The sequence below is a fragment of the Giraffa tippelskirchi genome, chromosome 8, assembly GCF_054371585.1.
Source record: "Giraffa tippelskirchi isolate mGirTip1 chromosome 8, T2T-mGirTip1v1.2.pri, whole genome shotgun sequence".
Taxonomy (NCBI): Eukaryota; Metazoa; Chordata; class Mammalia; order Artiodactyla; family Giraffidae; genus Giraffa; species Giraffa tippelskirchi.
Window position 1 is genome coordinate 53,022,843 of NC_137282.1, and position 16,152 is coordinate 53,038,994.

The window sequence follows — 16,152 nt, forward strand, 5'->3', positions numbered from 1 at the left end:
GCAAGGAGGAGGAAAACGAGGTGGCCGAAGTGCCTAAGTTGGAAGAAAGAAGAGGGGGAGCTGACGGGAGAGGAGGGAGAGGGGAGCTTAGCATTATGATCTATTCAAGTTCCAGACTAGACAAGTCTTTATAGCAGGAAGTTACATACATTCCAGGTTCCAAATCAAAGGGATTTCAGTTAAGGACAAAGTCTCTCCTCCCGCGAACAGCATGTTTCATTGAAGCACTGGAAGTGACGGGAAGATGGGACAGACGCCTTGGGGAGATCGGAGGTGGCAGTTGTCCTGGCGATGTTTGCTCTAGAACCACAGGATTTGAGAGCCTCCATCTCCACCCAGCACAGTCAGCCTGCCGCCGGCCCCAACGCACACACCTGCTCCCTTAGAACTCCCTCCATCCCTGCCCTTTGTTTTGCACGCTGACATCTGCCACACAATAAACTGTCAGCATGTTGCACGTACATGAAGGAACCGGCCCTTTCAGCATCGGTCCAACCCGGGGTTCCAGGCCTTCCTCGGGTCCCTTTCAGCTTTCGCCAGGTTCGCGAGCATCCACCCATCTGAGGGCCGGGGTGTGCGTTCCCAAGGATGCTCGGCCCTCTCCCAACCCGCGGCCTCCTCCCCTCTCCCCCGCTGCTGCCGCGAAAACCAGGAGAAGTGGAATGCGCACGGCGAAGCGCGGCGCTCTGGCGGCGGCACTGGGCATGCTCCGCACCCGGGGCAGGTCCGGGCGGCGGTGCGGACGCTGCCTCACGAGCCGGGCTCCCGAGCCGGCCGCCGAGGCATAGGTGGAGGCTGAGGCTGCCGCGCGCCGCGGGAGGAGCCTCGCCCTCGGCGGCGGCGGCGGCGGCGGCTGCACAGGTGGCGCGGGCCGCGCGCGGGGCGCAGCACGGGAGCGCTCGGCGCCGGGCGCCGCGGCGGCCCCAGGCTCGCGCCCGCGGCGGCAACCGGCCGAGCGGAGCGGCGGGCGCGGCGGCGGCGGCTCTCCCGGCCCGGCCGGCGGCGCCCGGAGCCCGCAGGAGCCCGCAGCAGCCCGCGGGAGCCCGCAGGAGCCCGCAGGAGCCCCGAGCCCGCGGAGCCCGCGGAGCCCGCGGAGCCGGGCAGGGGGCGCTGCGCGCGCTGCGCTCGGAGGGGCCGCCGGGCCGGGCGCCGCGCACTAGCGTCGGGGAGCCGCCTCTCCCCCGCGGCGCTCGCCCCTGCTCCCCGCCGGCATCACTTGTCCCGCGGCCGGGCTCAGACAACAAAAGCGGAAGATGCTGCAGTTGGGCAAGGTCAGGACCTTGCCCTGAAGCCGGGCGGCGGCGCGCACGCCTCTCCCCGGACTGAGAAGCTGTCGCTGGCGGCGGGTGCATGTTCGCGAGGAGGCAATCGGGCGCCGCGCCGTTCGGTGAGTTGCCTTGGCCGGGCGGCTGGGGCCAGGCGCATGCCGCTCGGCGTCGTGCTGCTCCTCGCCGCCGGTGGGGGTTGCTACTCTGCGGCTCCCGGCCGGGGGAGGACCACAATCGCGCCGGGTCCCCTCGCTCGGAAGACGGCCGAGCCTGGAACTGGGGGCCGGGGATAGTGCCTTTCTCGGAGCGGTTGCCGAGTGGCTTCTGTGCCTGCTCCCCTCCCCGCCACCCATCTCCCCCGGAGGAGGCGTATATAGGGCAACACCAACAATACTGCTCCCCGCCACCCTCCCGAAGCTACCCGTGGCATTCATGACGTCCCTAATATACCGGAGAAGACGGGTGGGGGTGGGGAGGACTCCCCTCCAGTCTTTTGCCCTTATGTTCAATGTCATGATGATGTTTGGCTAGAACAAAATGGAAATACTTAGTCATATGCGTCCATGGCTGTTTCTCCCGTCTCCCGCTGCTTGCCAGACCCGGAGCCCCTTGGGTCTATATTTAGCTGTTTCAGAGGCTGCGTTTTCAGCTCAATTCCCAGGTTTCGGGGGCTTCTGTGTCCTGACAATAGATAGCGAGGCTCCGGGAAGCGCCGCCTGAAACCCAGGTTCGGAACGCTGGGCATGTGGGTGGGAGGCTGCGAGGCGATATTTGGGTGATCGGTAATTAATGGCCGAAAGCACAGCTGCTTTCCTTGTTCGCCGACCTTCCTCTCATTCTGGTGTGTGATGTGTTTCCATCGATGGCTGCTCAGCTGGTTCCAGCCACTACGTTCAGAATTAAGTCGCTGGAGACGTGGTGCAGCCTCCTTGGTCTGTGTGGTAGAAAAACAGTCTGAGAGGTTTAGGGGTGTGTGTGTGGTTCCCACCATGAACAGTTACTTCTGAAAATGCCTAAAGTTGTGTTTTCCCTGCAAATGTTGGGGATAGAGAAGAATGTGGGGGGAAAAGAGGGGCACGTTGTTATTCTACGGTGGGTTCCCCCCACCCCCTTGAACTGATCTGGTTCGCTTTGGCTCTGGAAGGTGTTTTTAACATTCATGCCTGATATTACCAAGAGGATATGTTGGTTTAGAGAAGCGTTGCCTCCTAACCATGGTATCAGGCCTGATCTGTATCTTTTTTCACTTTTGGAAACTAGGTGACGAATATTTGAGATGCTTGCAATTTTCCACAACGACTTAAATAGGGAGGTGCTCAAACTACCTTAGAGTTATCTCATTGTGCACCCTTCCATCAGCAGCTTTAAACTACCACCAGCTACTTAGGGTAGCTTAGTTCATCTCTTTGCTGTTAGTACTTCACCTGCAGGACTAAGAGGCTTTAGAGCTGCACCACTTTTAAAATCCCATGGAAAAAGTGGTGGATGTGATTCATATCGAATTACAGGAGCGCACCTGTGTCTGGTTTGGGGAGCTGGCTCTATGAGAAGTATGGCAGGTAAGGGCAGGCATCCTCTAATATGCACTCGATGCTCTAAAGCACGGTGAAATCTCTTTGCCACGTGCAGGATCCATTTTTAATGTTTTGGGGAGAGCATTCAGTGGCATTCTCATGAGTCTGTAGGTTTCATGATCTCAGAGTATGAATGAAAATGATTGCATTTGGGGTTAGATACTGAAATTTAGGAGACCTGTGATTATACAGCTAACATATCTCAGCATCACAGAAAGACTAGCAAGATCTTTGTGGTTCCATTTAATGGACGATTGTGATTTTTTTTTTAGCAGTATTGCTTTAGTTTCACCTTATTCACATTCAGAAAACTTTCCAAGAGCACTTCAGGCACACTCTTGTGCTTGTTGCATTGTTTTCATATCAAATTTCTTGCAAAAAGAAGCAGTCGGTGAAGTACACATTCGTGTCTCTCTTTTCACTTTCCTTTTGAATCTCGTGTTTCAGCTTTAAACATGATTCCTAAAGGACTAGTAGAGATTACTCTGTGCCTCCATGTGTTCACGGAGAGCAGCTTATGGGTGTGGATAAAACTGCATGTATTGGATGCATGAGTCTTATGTTATATTGTGGGTTGCAAATGATAGTACTTGATTGAATGGCAATTGTAGGGAGTACAGGAGGTCGTTGCTCTAATAAAATTGTCATAGCCTTGTGGAAAGGAGTTATTTAATTTGGTGTATGTTTGTGTCATTGTAGAGCTTAATCATTAGAGATGTCACTAATGTTTTCATTGTTTGAAATAATAGTCACGCACTGTCAAATTACAGTATCTCCAGCAACTTCACGTCTTTCACATTAGAACACAAGCCAATTTTTTTTTTCTGTCACTGAAACAATTCATCAGAAAGAAAAATGAAATTCTGATATTAGTTGAAATTGTGATTTATAATTTTGTTAAATCACTTCTCAGGATAGTATCACATGACGGCCTTTACAATTAAAAATGAAGTTATAGTATTTTCAAGTATAACATTACTCTTGGCATACAAGTGAATACTAAGTACTTTTCCTGACAATGTTGAAGAATTTGGCAGTTTCTGTTGTGCTTTTTCAAAGTTCTTTTTTGTATGGTATGCATTTATGTGAAATTGTTGAAGAATTCTCCAGAGTAGTTTCATCAGGTTGTCTTTATGTAAGAAAATACTAAAGTTACATTTAAAGTAATTTATTATAATTTATTTCTCCATAAAGTGAGTTATGGTTTGTCTGGCTTACTATATCTGGTTGTAACAAGTTAGTTGAACTAAAACAGGAACTGTTGCCATTTTGAACTGCCAAAAGTGGTTTTTATTTATTTTTTCTTTTTCTGATGATTTACGCTAGGAGATATGAGTACCCACTTATAGTTGTTTCTCTGTGTTACCTTTATTTTAATTTATTTAGTGGGGGATAGGTTATGCTAGGATTTTAAATAGACACTTAAAAGTGTTTATTTTTATAAAGATTTTTATTTTTATTAATAAAAGATGACATATAGTTGAGAGTACCTAACTTCAATACCTATAGTTCAGAAGACCAGCAGGTCTTTTTAAATCTAGTACTTCCATCCAAGGTGTAGTACAATGGGTCTTTGCTGGCTGAAACACACCTTCAAGACAAATGCTTCAGCTGATATCCATGATGGTTTTCGTGACAAATTCTTCAGTTGGTGTCCATGATGATTTTCATGACAAATTCTTCAGTTGCTGTTCATGATGGTTTTCATGGCCCATATTGTGAATGTATTCTTAGGACTATGATACTTTGATAGCTTTATGATAAGAAACACATGGATATGAATGAAAAGTTAATTTGAGTGAGAATAGTTCCTTATACTTGTTGCTGACTTCAAGTTTATCTTATTATATGTCAAATCAATAGCTTTTATATTAATATAAAATATAAAACATATAATAGATGAAGAATTTCTATCACATTCTGTGCCAGTCTAGCTTTAGTTTCAGTTCATTTGCTCAGTTGTGTCTGACTCTTTGCGACCCCATGAACCGCAGCATGCCAGGCCTCCCTGTCCATCACCAACTCCCAAAGTCCACCAAAACTCATGTCCATTGAGTCGGAGATGCCATCCAACCATCTCATCCTCTGTCATCCCCTTCTCCTCCTGCCCTCATTCTTTCCCAGCATCAGGATCTTTTTCCAATGAGTCAGCTCTTCGGATCAGGTGGCCAAAGGATTGGAGCTTCAGCTTCAACATCAGTCCTTCCAATGAACACCCAGGACTGATCTCCTTTGGGATGGACTGGTTTGATCTCCTTGCAGTCCAAGGGACTCTCAAGAGTCTTCTCCAACACCACAGTTCAAAAGCATCAATTCTTTGGCGCTCAGCTTTGTTTATAGTCCAACTCTCACATCCATACATGACCACTGGAAAAACCATAGCCTTGACTAGACAGACTTTTGTTGACAAAGTGACGTTTCTGCTTTTTAATATGCTGTCTAGGTTGGTCATAACTTTCCTTCCAAGGAGTAAGCGTCTTTTAATTTCATGGCTGCAATCACCATCAGCAGTGATTTTGGGGCCCCCCAAAAATAAAGTCAGCCACTGTTTCCACTGCTTCCCCATCTATTTCCCATGAAGTGATGGGACCAGATGCCATGATCTTAGTTTTCTGAATGTTGAGCTTTAAGCCAACTTTTTCACTCTCCTCTTTCACTTTCATCAAGAGGCCCTTTAGTTCTTCTTCACATTCTGCCATAAGGGTGGTGTCATCTGCATATCTGAGGTTATTGATATTTCTCCCTGAAATCTTGATTCCAGCTTGTGCTTCCTCCAGCCCAGCATTTCTCATGATGTACTCTGCATATAAGTTAAACAAGCAGGTTGACAATATACAGTCTTGACGTACTCCTTTTCCTATTTGGAACCGGTCTGTTGTTCCATGTCCAGTTTGAACTGTTGCTTCCTGACCTGCATACAGATTTCTCAAGAGGCAGTTCAGGTGGTCTGGTATGCCCATCTCTTTCAGAATTTTCCACAGTTTGTTAATAAACTGCTTGGTTGGCTTTAATGAACCCAATTATATTCATAAACAGTACCTCCAGCCCAAGAAACTCACAAAAATGTTTTATCAGACTGTGCTTTTAGTCCATGAAAAATGTTAAGACTCATAACAAAAACGTATAGTTTTGGCACCTCCAGTTGTTTATCTTTCGATCACATCGCAGCTGAGTGTAATTTCAAGCTCTGTACCATGGTTAATTGATATGTAGGAATTATATTAGGATATTAAAGTTATACTCTGTATCAATTAATTTTTGGCAAATTGCAAATAATGACTAAATAAGTGAAACGATGCTCCCTAGAAGCTTCCCATCTTAGGCAAATATTCACCTGTGTTTCTTGGTAAGATTCCTGAAAAGTTATCTGTGAAATGTATTACATATATTGAAACCTATTATTCCATTAATTGTTATCTCAGATCAGAAGTATATTTCTAGAGAAGAGGTTGGGTTTTGCCCTATAACAGATATACATATTTCATATTTTAATATATTTATTTATGATATTAGAATATTTATCATAGTATAATGCTGTTTTGGATTCTGCTTTGAATTAGGTGCAAAGGTGAGAGAGAGCACTGGTTTCTGAGAGATCCCAGCTATGTCTCTATTAAGCTGTGTGTCCTTGGCCATTTATGTGATTCTCAATTTTTAGCTCAGTTTTTCAACTGTAAAATGGGTCCTATACATAAGTATATACTGCATTAAATAATTAAACAAGCAAAATAACTGAGTCATGAGAATGAAATGTCCAGCATGGGGAATATAATTACTAATAAAAATAATATCTTTGTATGTTTTAATTTAAAAAGAGTGAAATAAGACAAGAAATCTCAAAGAGCCATTCTCAGGGTGAAATAAGTGTGTAAGTGGCTTATAATTATAAATATTTGTATAAATATAAAAGATAGGTATCTCCATATTAAGATGAGTACTTATATATTATGTGTTTATAACACATAATACATTTATGTAATTTTATATGGTATTATGTACATTTATTATGTAATAATACATTTATACATTAAGTGTGATATAACAGCGACGACCCTCTCTAACAAAAACTGTTAGATATGTTCTCCCTCTACTACTTTTGTATTATTGCTTTATTATGTAGACTGGAAGGAATGGCACCCCACTCCAGTACTCTTGCCTGGAAAATCCAATGGACAGAGGAGCCTGGTAGGCTGCAGTCCATGGGGTCGCTAGGAGTCGGACATGACTGAGCAACTTCACTTTCACTTTTCACTTTCCTGCATTGGAGAAGGAACTGGCAACCCACTCCAGTATTCTTGCCTGGAGAATACCAGGGACAGGGGAGCCTGGTGGGCTGCCGTCTATGGGGTCGCACAGAGTCGGACATGACTGAAGCGACTTAGCAACAGCAGCATTTAAAATAGAAATTTTCTACTCTACAATATGCCAGTCCTTTACATATCAAAATATATACTAGTTAAGCTAAAAGAGAAGCAAATTATATCCCCTAGCACCATTACTTAAAAAGATTCCAATCTTAATTTAAAAAGAGTCTCAGTCAGAAATTGCAAAATTTTGACACTCTGTTAACATTATCCTATTCACCTGATTAAAATCAAAATTTCTACAAAGATTAACATTGTACCAGGAATATTATAGACAGTTTAACAAGTGTCGCTCTCTGTGAGGTCAAATATTAAGCAGCTGCTCTGTTTCGAACCACAGAGCATAAATCCCATCATAACATCATTGTAACAAAGAAAAAGGAAACTTAAATGGCTAAATTTGTTACACAAAGAGAAGACCCACCCCACCTCCAATTACAGTCACATTCTTGGAGGGGGGAAGTTTGTGTCCATTGGTACCTTTTTGATGATAAATGGACATTTTCCCTTGTCCTTTCACTCTTGGTTGCTTCAGTGAAGTGTTGAACTCCTGTGGGTTTGATTCTGTCCAGCTCCTGCAAGGTAGAATGGATATCTTCAACATAATCCTTGTGATAATAACACTTGGGTGAATCTTAGAATTTGTTACAGAATGTGACCCATATAATAGGAGACTAATTTATCTTCAGTCAGAAAAACATTTTGACAAAAAATGTAGGTGTTTATGTTCAAATTTATGTATTGTTGTGGAACTGCCAATTATAAGTTACCAGAGTAAAATTCATGTTATCATAAAAGACCTTTCTGGTTTTGGATCAAAGTGAGTGGGTAAACCAATTATGTTTGGTTAAGTTACTCTAAGTATCAAAGTTTCTATGAGTTTTGAATGATATGGAATGTATTAAAATGGGATATTTAGTTTATACTATTAGATGGTGGGGAACAGTTAATTCTATCATTGAAATTAGTTTTTACATTTATCCTTCACAGGTGAGGACTGGAGATTTTTCATTAATCACACTTTTTGCTTAATAGATGTCATTTTCACAGCTGTGATTGGACACGTGATTCAATCTATATGTATTAAGAAAAATGCATTTTGTACACGTGTTCTAAATCTTTTGGTTTAGAAGCATCTCCATAATCTTGTAATGCTTATTGTAATCTCTTCTCCCTTAAATATGCAACAACATAAATCACAGAAAGGTATCCATTTACATCAGATGATAAAATGTGCAGAAATGTGGATTGGTGGTATCTCTAAGGACCCCAATAAATACCAACCCTCCTCTCCAACCCTCTCTGATTCTGAAAAAAAGTTGGGATGTGGGAAGGAAAAAGGGATAAAGGGGTGGCCACCATGGAGGGAAATATCCATTTTGATTAGTTATAACTTGATGTGATGCTGAATAACAGCCCAGGAATTTGGCCTTCCCTCCTCCCTTCCACAGGGACAGTGGCTCTGAGTTCTAGAGCCCAAGCCTTGCTCTCTGCAGGTAGGGAGTTCTCCAGAGGAAGAAAGGAAGAAGCTAGCTAAGCCATTTCCTTTATTCTTCAGAGACAGAGAAAGCCAAGGGCTACGGAGAGACAGGAAATATTACATTAATTAAGTTCCCTTCACCTGGAAGGAGATATGACAAATATGAAAATGGTATTCCCTTTATTGATGTGTTTTATAAAGAATTCTAGTTGTAGAATTCTTGGCATAGTATCTTTAACGATATTTTGCTTGGTGGTTGAGTTCTTTAAGTATTTGGTGGTATTTTGACACTATATTTGGAATTACCAGGGCAATGTCCAATACCCTGGCTTATTTATAGAGAGTATGGTCCATGAAGTTCAGCTTATTTATGTATTGTCAACTTAAAAATGACTCAAACTTTTCCCCTACTCCCCATACTAGCCTTTGACTGCCAGTAATTGGATGGTCTTGTAAGTGATGCAAATTGGGCATAAAAAGGACAGTGTCAAAATCTGACTTCCCAAAGGGTGTATAAATGATGACCCATGCTTGCTATTACTCACAGCATTTTCTACCTAAGTGTAGATAATTAGAGTTTGGCTGTTGTTTCATGTTTTAACTTTGAATAAGAGCAATAATGGACACCATCAAGGAAGAAGAAAAAACTGAATTTCCAAATAGACATGATGTTTGATTTGACTCCAAGCATGACTACTCAAACTAAAAAAAAAAAAAAAAAAGGGAAAAGAAAACTCACTTCTTAAAATATGTTTTATTCTTCTCTCTCAAATATTTTATTTGGACTTTCAAACATTAGAGTAGCATAGCGGTCATTACCTTCAGTAACACAGAATAATTTAATTTCCAGGAAGAGCAATTTCTTTGGCAGCAAACCAAGTCTTCCAAATGTAAAAGAGCTGAAATTCAGCCTCTTGTCTCTAACACATTCCTCACTGGTGGCTGAAATGGTATTTTTGGAGTCACTGTATGAGGAGCTGGAGGAGTCCTCCTGAAAGGCAGACAGGTGAGATCAGTATCATGTAGTAGTCTCAGAGATGGTAGGAATCATGTCACATTTACCCAGGACATGGAAGGTGGTGCAGGAAGACCAGGACTTGTAGTGTGTGGATCAGACTGTGCGACTTGAGTTGAGTTGGAAAAGAATATACAGTAAGTCTCTTACATGCAAATGAGTTCCGTTCTGAGAGCATGTTCCTAAGTTCAACAGTTAGCCTGGGTACCCAACTAACACAGTCAGGTATATATTGATAGTTGTCGTTATCTAGTCACTAAGTCATGCATGACTCTCTTGCCACCCCATGGTTTGTAGCCTGCCAGGCTCCTCTGTCCGTGGGATTTCCCAGGCAAGAATATTGGAGTGGTTTGCCATTTCCTTTTCCAGGGGATCTTCCCAATCCAGGGATTGAGCCCATGTCTCTTGGATCAGCAGGAGGATTCTTTACCACTGAGCCATCAGGGAAGGCCCTATTGCTAATCTGTACTGTAATAGGTTTATAATATTTTTCACAAAAATAATATGTACATTAAAAAAAAAGTAAAGAAAACATTCTAAATCTTATGGTACCTTGAAAAGTACAGTAATACCATGCAATATTACTTTGCTGACAAAGGTCCATGTAGTCAAAGTTATGGTTTTTCCAGTAGTCATGTATGGATTGAACAGTTGGACCATAAAGAAGGCTGAGTGCTGAATAATTGATGCTTTTGAACTGTGGTGTTGGAGAAGACTCTTGAGAGTCCCTTGGGCTACAAGGAGATTAAACCAGTCAGTCCTAAAAGAAATTAATCCTGAATATTCATTGGAAGGACTGATGCTGAAGCTGAAGCTCAATACTTTGGCCACCTGATGTGAAGAGCCGACTCATTAGAAAAGACCCTGATGCTGGGAAAGATTGAAGGTAGGAGATAAGGGGACAACAGAGGACGAGATGGTTAGATGGCATCACTGACTCAAAGGACATGGTTTGAGCAAGCTTCAGGAGATGGTGAAGGACAGGGGAGCCTGGCTTGCTGCAGTCCATGGGGTTGCAGAGATTTGGACATGACTGAGCGACTGAACAACAACAACAGTACAACAGTTGGCATATAGGGGCTGGCATGCACCCCTGCATCTTTGAAAGTTTGCAACTTCAAAATTTGTATGTAGGGGACTTATTGTAATGTTAAATGCATAGTAGATGTATAGACATGCAATGGCACCTTTATCCAAAATAATATTATGTAGCTGTGAGTTGTCTTCTCAAAGAAGAGTTGATTATATGAGCAGTATTCATGGTCCTGAAGGTTAAGAAGAAAATCAAGGCAAAAAACTGTATACATACTCACTCACATAGCCATACAAACACAACAACGTAGTATTTATGGCAGAGTTTCAAGTGTTTCATTCTTTATATATTATCTCTCCACCAAATATAGCTTGGTAATATAATACATCACTACACAGAAAAAATATTGTGCCCTTAAATTTTGCAATTAATATTATCTATTGGCTTTGAGATAAGTTTCATTACTTAGCTGAATAGCTTAACAGTTGTATCTCAACAAGACTAGTTCTTCACTCTCCTTTTCCATATTTTAGTGAGTGAATAAGTTACCACTGAGTGTCATAGTTGATGGAGGGGGAAACAGTAATTCCTGTGTCTTCCGGTTGTTGTATGGGTAAATTAAGAGTATGGACTTAAAATGCATAGCAGAGAACCTAATATATTGGTAAGCCTCATTTAAAGTTAACAGGTTCATAATTCACAGAGTGTATATTGCACATATTCTAATCAGTGCCACACCTAGATTTTCCCTGCTTTTAACTTTGAGAGATGTATTGAGTATTAATAATTTTAGCAAGTTGTCTTCTTGAGAACTCTGCAGCACATTAATGAAATATTTTTCTCTTTTCAAATAATTCTTTGTTATTATTTTCTGTTTTCAAAAAAAAGACATGCTCATTAAAATTTGGAAAATAGAGAATTTATTCAAAGAAGCTAAAGTTCATTCATGCTATCAAGCCACCAAAATGAGTATATTTTTAGCAGAAATGCTAACCCATATACATTTTGAAATTTAGAAGGTTTCTCATATTCTGTTTTGTTACCTTTTATCATATAAGACAGTGTTTCTCATATTTTTAGTGTCTGTTTTTCATACCTTTATATAACATCCATGTGTTAAATAACTTGCCGGTTTTGGAGGTTGATGGTGTTTTTATTTTAGGGTGGTATATATGGTGCTATAATTAAAGCTACATAGTTTTCATCAGGTAATTTTCTCTAGATTACTTTCCTAGAACTGGATGTTTTCAGGGCAGTTGATAACATTTTATCACATTGTCCTCCAGAAAGATTCTGTACATATATATCTTCATGTATCATATATATAGTACACATAATCATATAGCTGCTGCTGCTGCTGCTAAGTCGCTTCAGTTGTGTCCAATTCTGTGCGACCCCATAGACGGCAGCCCACCAGGGGCCACCAATCCCCAGGCCACCAAGGAGTACCGATCCATGGCCTGTTAGGAACCAGGCCGCACAGCTGGGGGTGAGCAGTGGGCAAGTGAGTGAAGCTTCATCTGTATATACAGCCACTCCCATCACTTGCATTACTGCTTGAGCTTCACATCCTGTCCGATCAGCGGAGGCATTAGATTCTCAAATGAGTGTGAACCCTGTTGTGAATTCCACACACAAGGGATCTTGGTTATGAGCTCTTTATGAGGATCATTCTGAAACCAAACCCCCTCACCCCTAAGAAAAAAGTTGTCTTCCACAAAACCAGTAAAGTAAAGTAGCTCAGTCGTGTCCGACTCTTTGCGACCCCATGGACTGTAGCCTACCAGGCTCCTCTGTCCGTAGGATTTTCCAGGCAAGAGTACTGGAGTGGGTTGCCATTTCCTTCTCCAGGGGATCTTCCTGATCCAGGGATCAAACCCGGGTCTCCAGCATTGCAGACGCTTTACCGTCTGAGCCACCAGTGAAAACCAGTACCTGGTCCAAGAAAGGCTGGGACTGCTCTCTTATAGGACCATGCTTCTCCCCACTCTCACTCTGTATTGGTAATCAGTCCCTTTTGTCACTGATTCTAAAATCCTAGGACAATAGTTGGCACATGGTAAACACTCTGCTAATCATAGTGAACTATATGCACACATTTGTTCTCATCATCTGAAATGATTTGTAAACTAAGATTTGCTTGCTTTTGGTTTGTTTGGGGTCCCCAGCACTCTGGCGCTCTAGAGGGGACACCGGATTAGAGTTCCGAGGTTTGGCATCCAAGTCATGCTTGGTACTAGCTTTCTATTGTGACCTTGCGCCTATTTTGTCTTCTCACTGGGATCAAAATTCACAGGGCTTTTGTGAATGTGAGATGATAATTCATATGAAAATGCTTTGGGAGGCTGAATCATAACAAGCATTTAAGTAACTTTCGATGTGCTTCAAAAATAGGATGATCTTTTTTTTTTTTTTCGTGAATTGAAATCAAAAGATTTTCTTGTATTTTCAGACTAAGTCTCTGACCTCCATTACTAGTTATAAAATGCCCAATTCTCTGATGGTTGTAAAGACACATTTCATGCCATTGGGTATCGCCTAAAGGAAGAGTTCTCCTTTATTCATCAGTGGAAGTAATTCCTGTTCTTTCTTTATAGCACTTCAGAAATTATACGTTATACCAAATTGGCTCAAAAAAATATTTTCCCTCTATTTTTTTTTCTTTTTTGCACAGATACTTGCTGCTTAAAAGGGAAGCAGAATGAAGCCCTATTGTTCCTCAGAGATTGAAGTCTGTAGAAATGTCCCCAGAATATTATTTTCTCTCCTGGTGGGCTGCCGAGTCTGGCGCCTGGAAGGCTTTATCAGAACAGTTTTAGAAGTGTGAACCATAGCTGGCTTCCATTTTTTGAGCACATTTCCTTAAATACTTGGAACAAAATTTCACAGAATTCTTATCACTGTAACTGTAGCCTGCCAATAGGAAGAAATCATGTGTAAGTTATAGCAAAATAAAAAAATCTTTAATTTCTTCCCTATTCTTATATGACTTTTGAAGGAAGGGGAGTTATTATGCGTCATTGAGAACGTTTCTTACTGAGTAGCAAAGTTTTAGGTACACAAGAGGAGATGCTAATTATGGTTTGGCTTGCTGCTTTTAGCAGTCTCAGGTATGATCCTTTTTTTTCCCCCCTCATGAATCTAAAGTCTTTCTGCAGCTGCGAGAAGGCTGTGTGATTAGTTGTACGTGTGTGCTAAGTCACTTCAGTCATGTCTGACTTTTTATGATCCCATGGGCTGTAGCCTACCAGGCTTCTCTTGTCCATGGGATTCTCCTGGCAAGAATACTGGAGTGGGTTGCCATTTCCTTCTGTAGAGGATCTTCCTGACCCAGGAATTGAACCTGTGTCTCTTATGTCTCTTGCATTGGCAGGCAGGTTCTTTACCACTAGCACCATCTGGGATACCCTGATAAATTGTATAGTGATTATTTATATCCTGTTTCAGCAGTTGAGACAAATTATGAGGTGCTTTTTGCTTATACACATGAACCCTAGAAAGAAGTAGAGTGTGAGAGGATGGACCAAGAGTGACTGGGGGAAATTGACACTTGGTGACATCTCATCTTCTTGTACACATGCAGACTGTGGACATACAAGACAGTATGTCCTGGAGAGCTCTGATACATGGGGTAGGAATTTGCTAACATCTGCAAAGTAGTGTGGGCATTTTAAGTAAGAAAGAGCAGGCAGCTTAAACTACCTTTGGCAACATAGCTTTTTTTTAACAGGCTGGTCAGTTGCTCACTGATTAAGCCATTCAGTCAACAAACTGGACTGAATATGAGTTTTGAAGGAGTAACAAGTTATAAATAGTGGCAGGCAACGTGCTACTTCAAGAGTCAAGTGATGTGCCCCCTCTCTAGTAGCTTGGTCTTTCCCAGTGGCTCAGTGGTAAAGAATCCGCCTCCAATGCAGAAGATGCAGGAGACACGGGTTCGATCCCTGGGTTGGGAAGATCCCCTGGAGGAGGGCATAGCAACCCACTGCAGTGTTCTTGCCTGGAGAATCCCATGGGCAGAGGAGCCTGGTGAGCTAACAGTCCATAGGGTTGCAAAGAGTCATACTTGACTGAAGTGACTGAGCACGCCTGCATTCCCGTAGTTCAGGCGTTTTCTCTAGTTGCAGAGTAGCTACTTCTGTCCTTTTCAAACCTGGATTTAAAACTCAGATAGCAGTGCTGCTGGGTTCCCATCACGCCTCTGAAATCTTCCCCTTCCTTCCTGCCACGTGCCAGTTCTACTTGTCGTTGTTGTTCAGTCGCTCAGTCTTGTCTGACCCTTTGCTATAGCCCTCCAGGCTCCTCTGTCCGTGGAATTCTTCGGGCAAGAATACTGGAGTGGGCTGCCATTTCCTCCTCCAGGGGATCTTCCCAACCCAAGGACTGAACCCACACTCCTGCTTGGCAGGTGGATTTTTTTTTTTTTTTTTTTAACCACTGAGCCACCTGGGAAGCCCTGCCAGAATGCACTAATTTCTACTAGGACTCAAGATCTTTCAGTGCTAAGCATAAATACTTTGTATTTACACAGTGTCACAGTAAGAGTTTATGTGGCTTCCTGGTAGCCTGACAAATAATGTGTTTTATAATAGTAGTCATACCTACAGAATGGGAGGTGACACAGACCTACAAGGGGAGAACTGGAGGACAGCCTGATAAAGTTCTGTCTTGAGTTGAACAGGATGTGGGAGGAAATAGACGCAGAGTTATTCCTATAAGTTTTATGGCATGTTAGTCATTACAGTTGCTTTTCTATATTTCATCTTTTGAAAGGGAGGATAAGAATTTTGGGAGCGATGTAACAGATTTTTGAATTAATAGTAGATTGTGTCATTTTCACTTAGGCTCGGAAGCTCTTCAGGTGATTTTTTTTTTTTTTAATCTGCGATTAAATATACATGCTGTTACCTGCAGTTGTTCATCGTTTGTTATTTGAGATGTGGCAGGTTGAGGGTTTGGTGGCTGGATGAGTTTTTTAGCTCTGACACAGGGAAGATGCTCTTAAACTCAGAGCTAGTTTCACAGTTTCTGTCACTGTCTTAATGTTATGTTTACCTAGCTGTGTTTTGTGCCTCTTGTCTTTTCTTCTTACTTTTTAGAATAAGTTGTTTTGCGGACTGTCAGGGAGAATTCTGTTTCTTATTTGTTGGACCTAATATGTAGATGATTGTTACCTGCATGTTTACTGCTAATGTATCTTTTTAAAAATTTTATTTTATTATTGGAGTATAATTGCTTTACAGTGTTGTGTTGGTTTCTGCTGTACAACAAACTGAATCTGCTATAAGCATATGTATATTCCATTTCCCTTGAGCCTCCCTCCCACCCCTTCCCATCGCACCCTCTATGTCATCACAGAGTACGGAGCTGAGTTCCTTGTTCTATACAGCAGCCTCCTACTAGCTGTCTGTTTTACAC

The 16,152-nt window shown here is 42.4% G+C and overlaps 1 protein-coding gene across 1 annotated transcript in view; it reads left to right on the top strand.

Annotated features, from left to right (window-relative positions):
- The first annotated feature begins 931 nt into the window (after positions 1–931).
- The window catches only part of CTNND2 (catenin delta 2), a 1,052,534-nt gene continuing 1,037,313 nt past the window's right edge, over positions 932–16,152 (top strand). Inside the window, exon 1 of the mRNA XM_081517461.1 lies at positions 932–1,387. Within this exon, the coding sequence (XP_081373587.1) occupies positions 1,351–1,387 (37 nt within the window). The 5' untranslated portion in view covers positions 932–1,350. The remainder of the gene's footprint in view (positions 1,388–16,152) is intronic.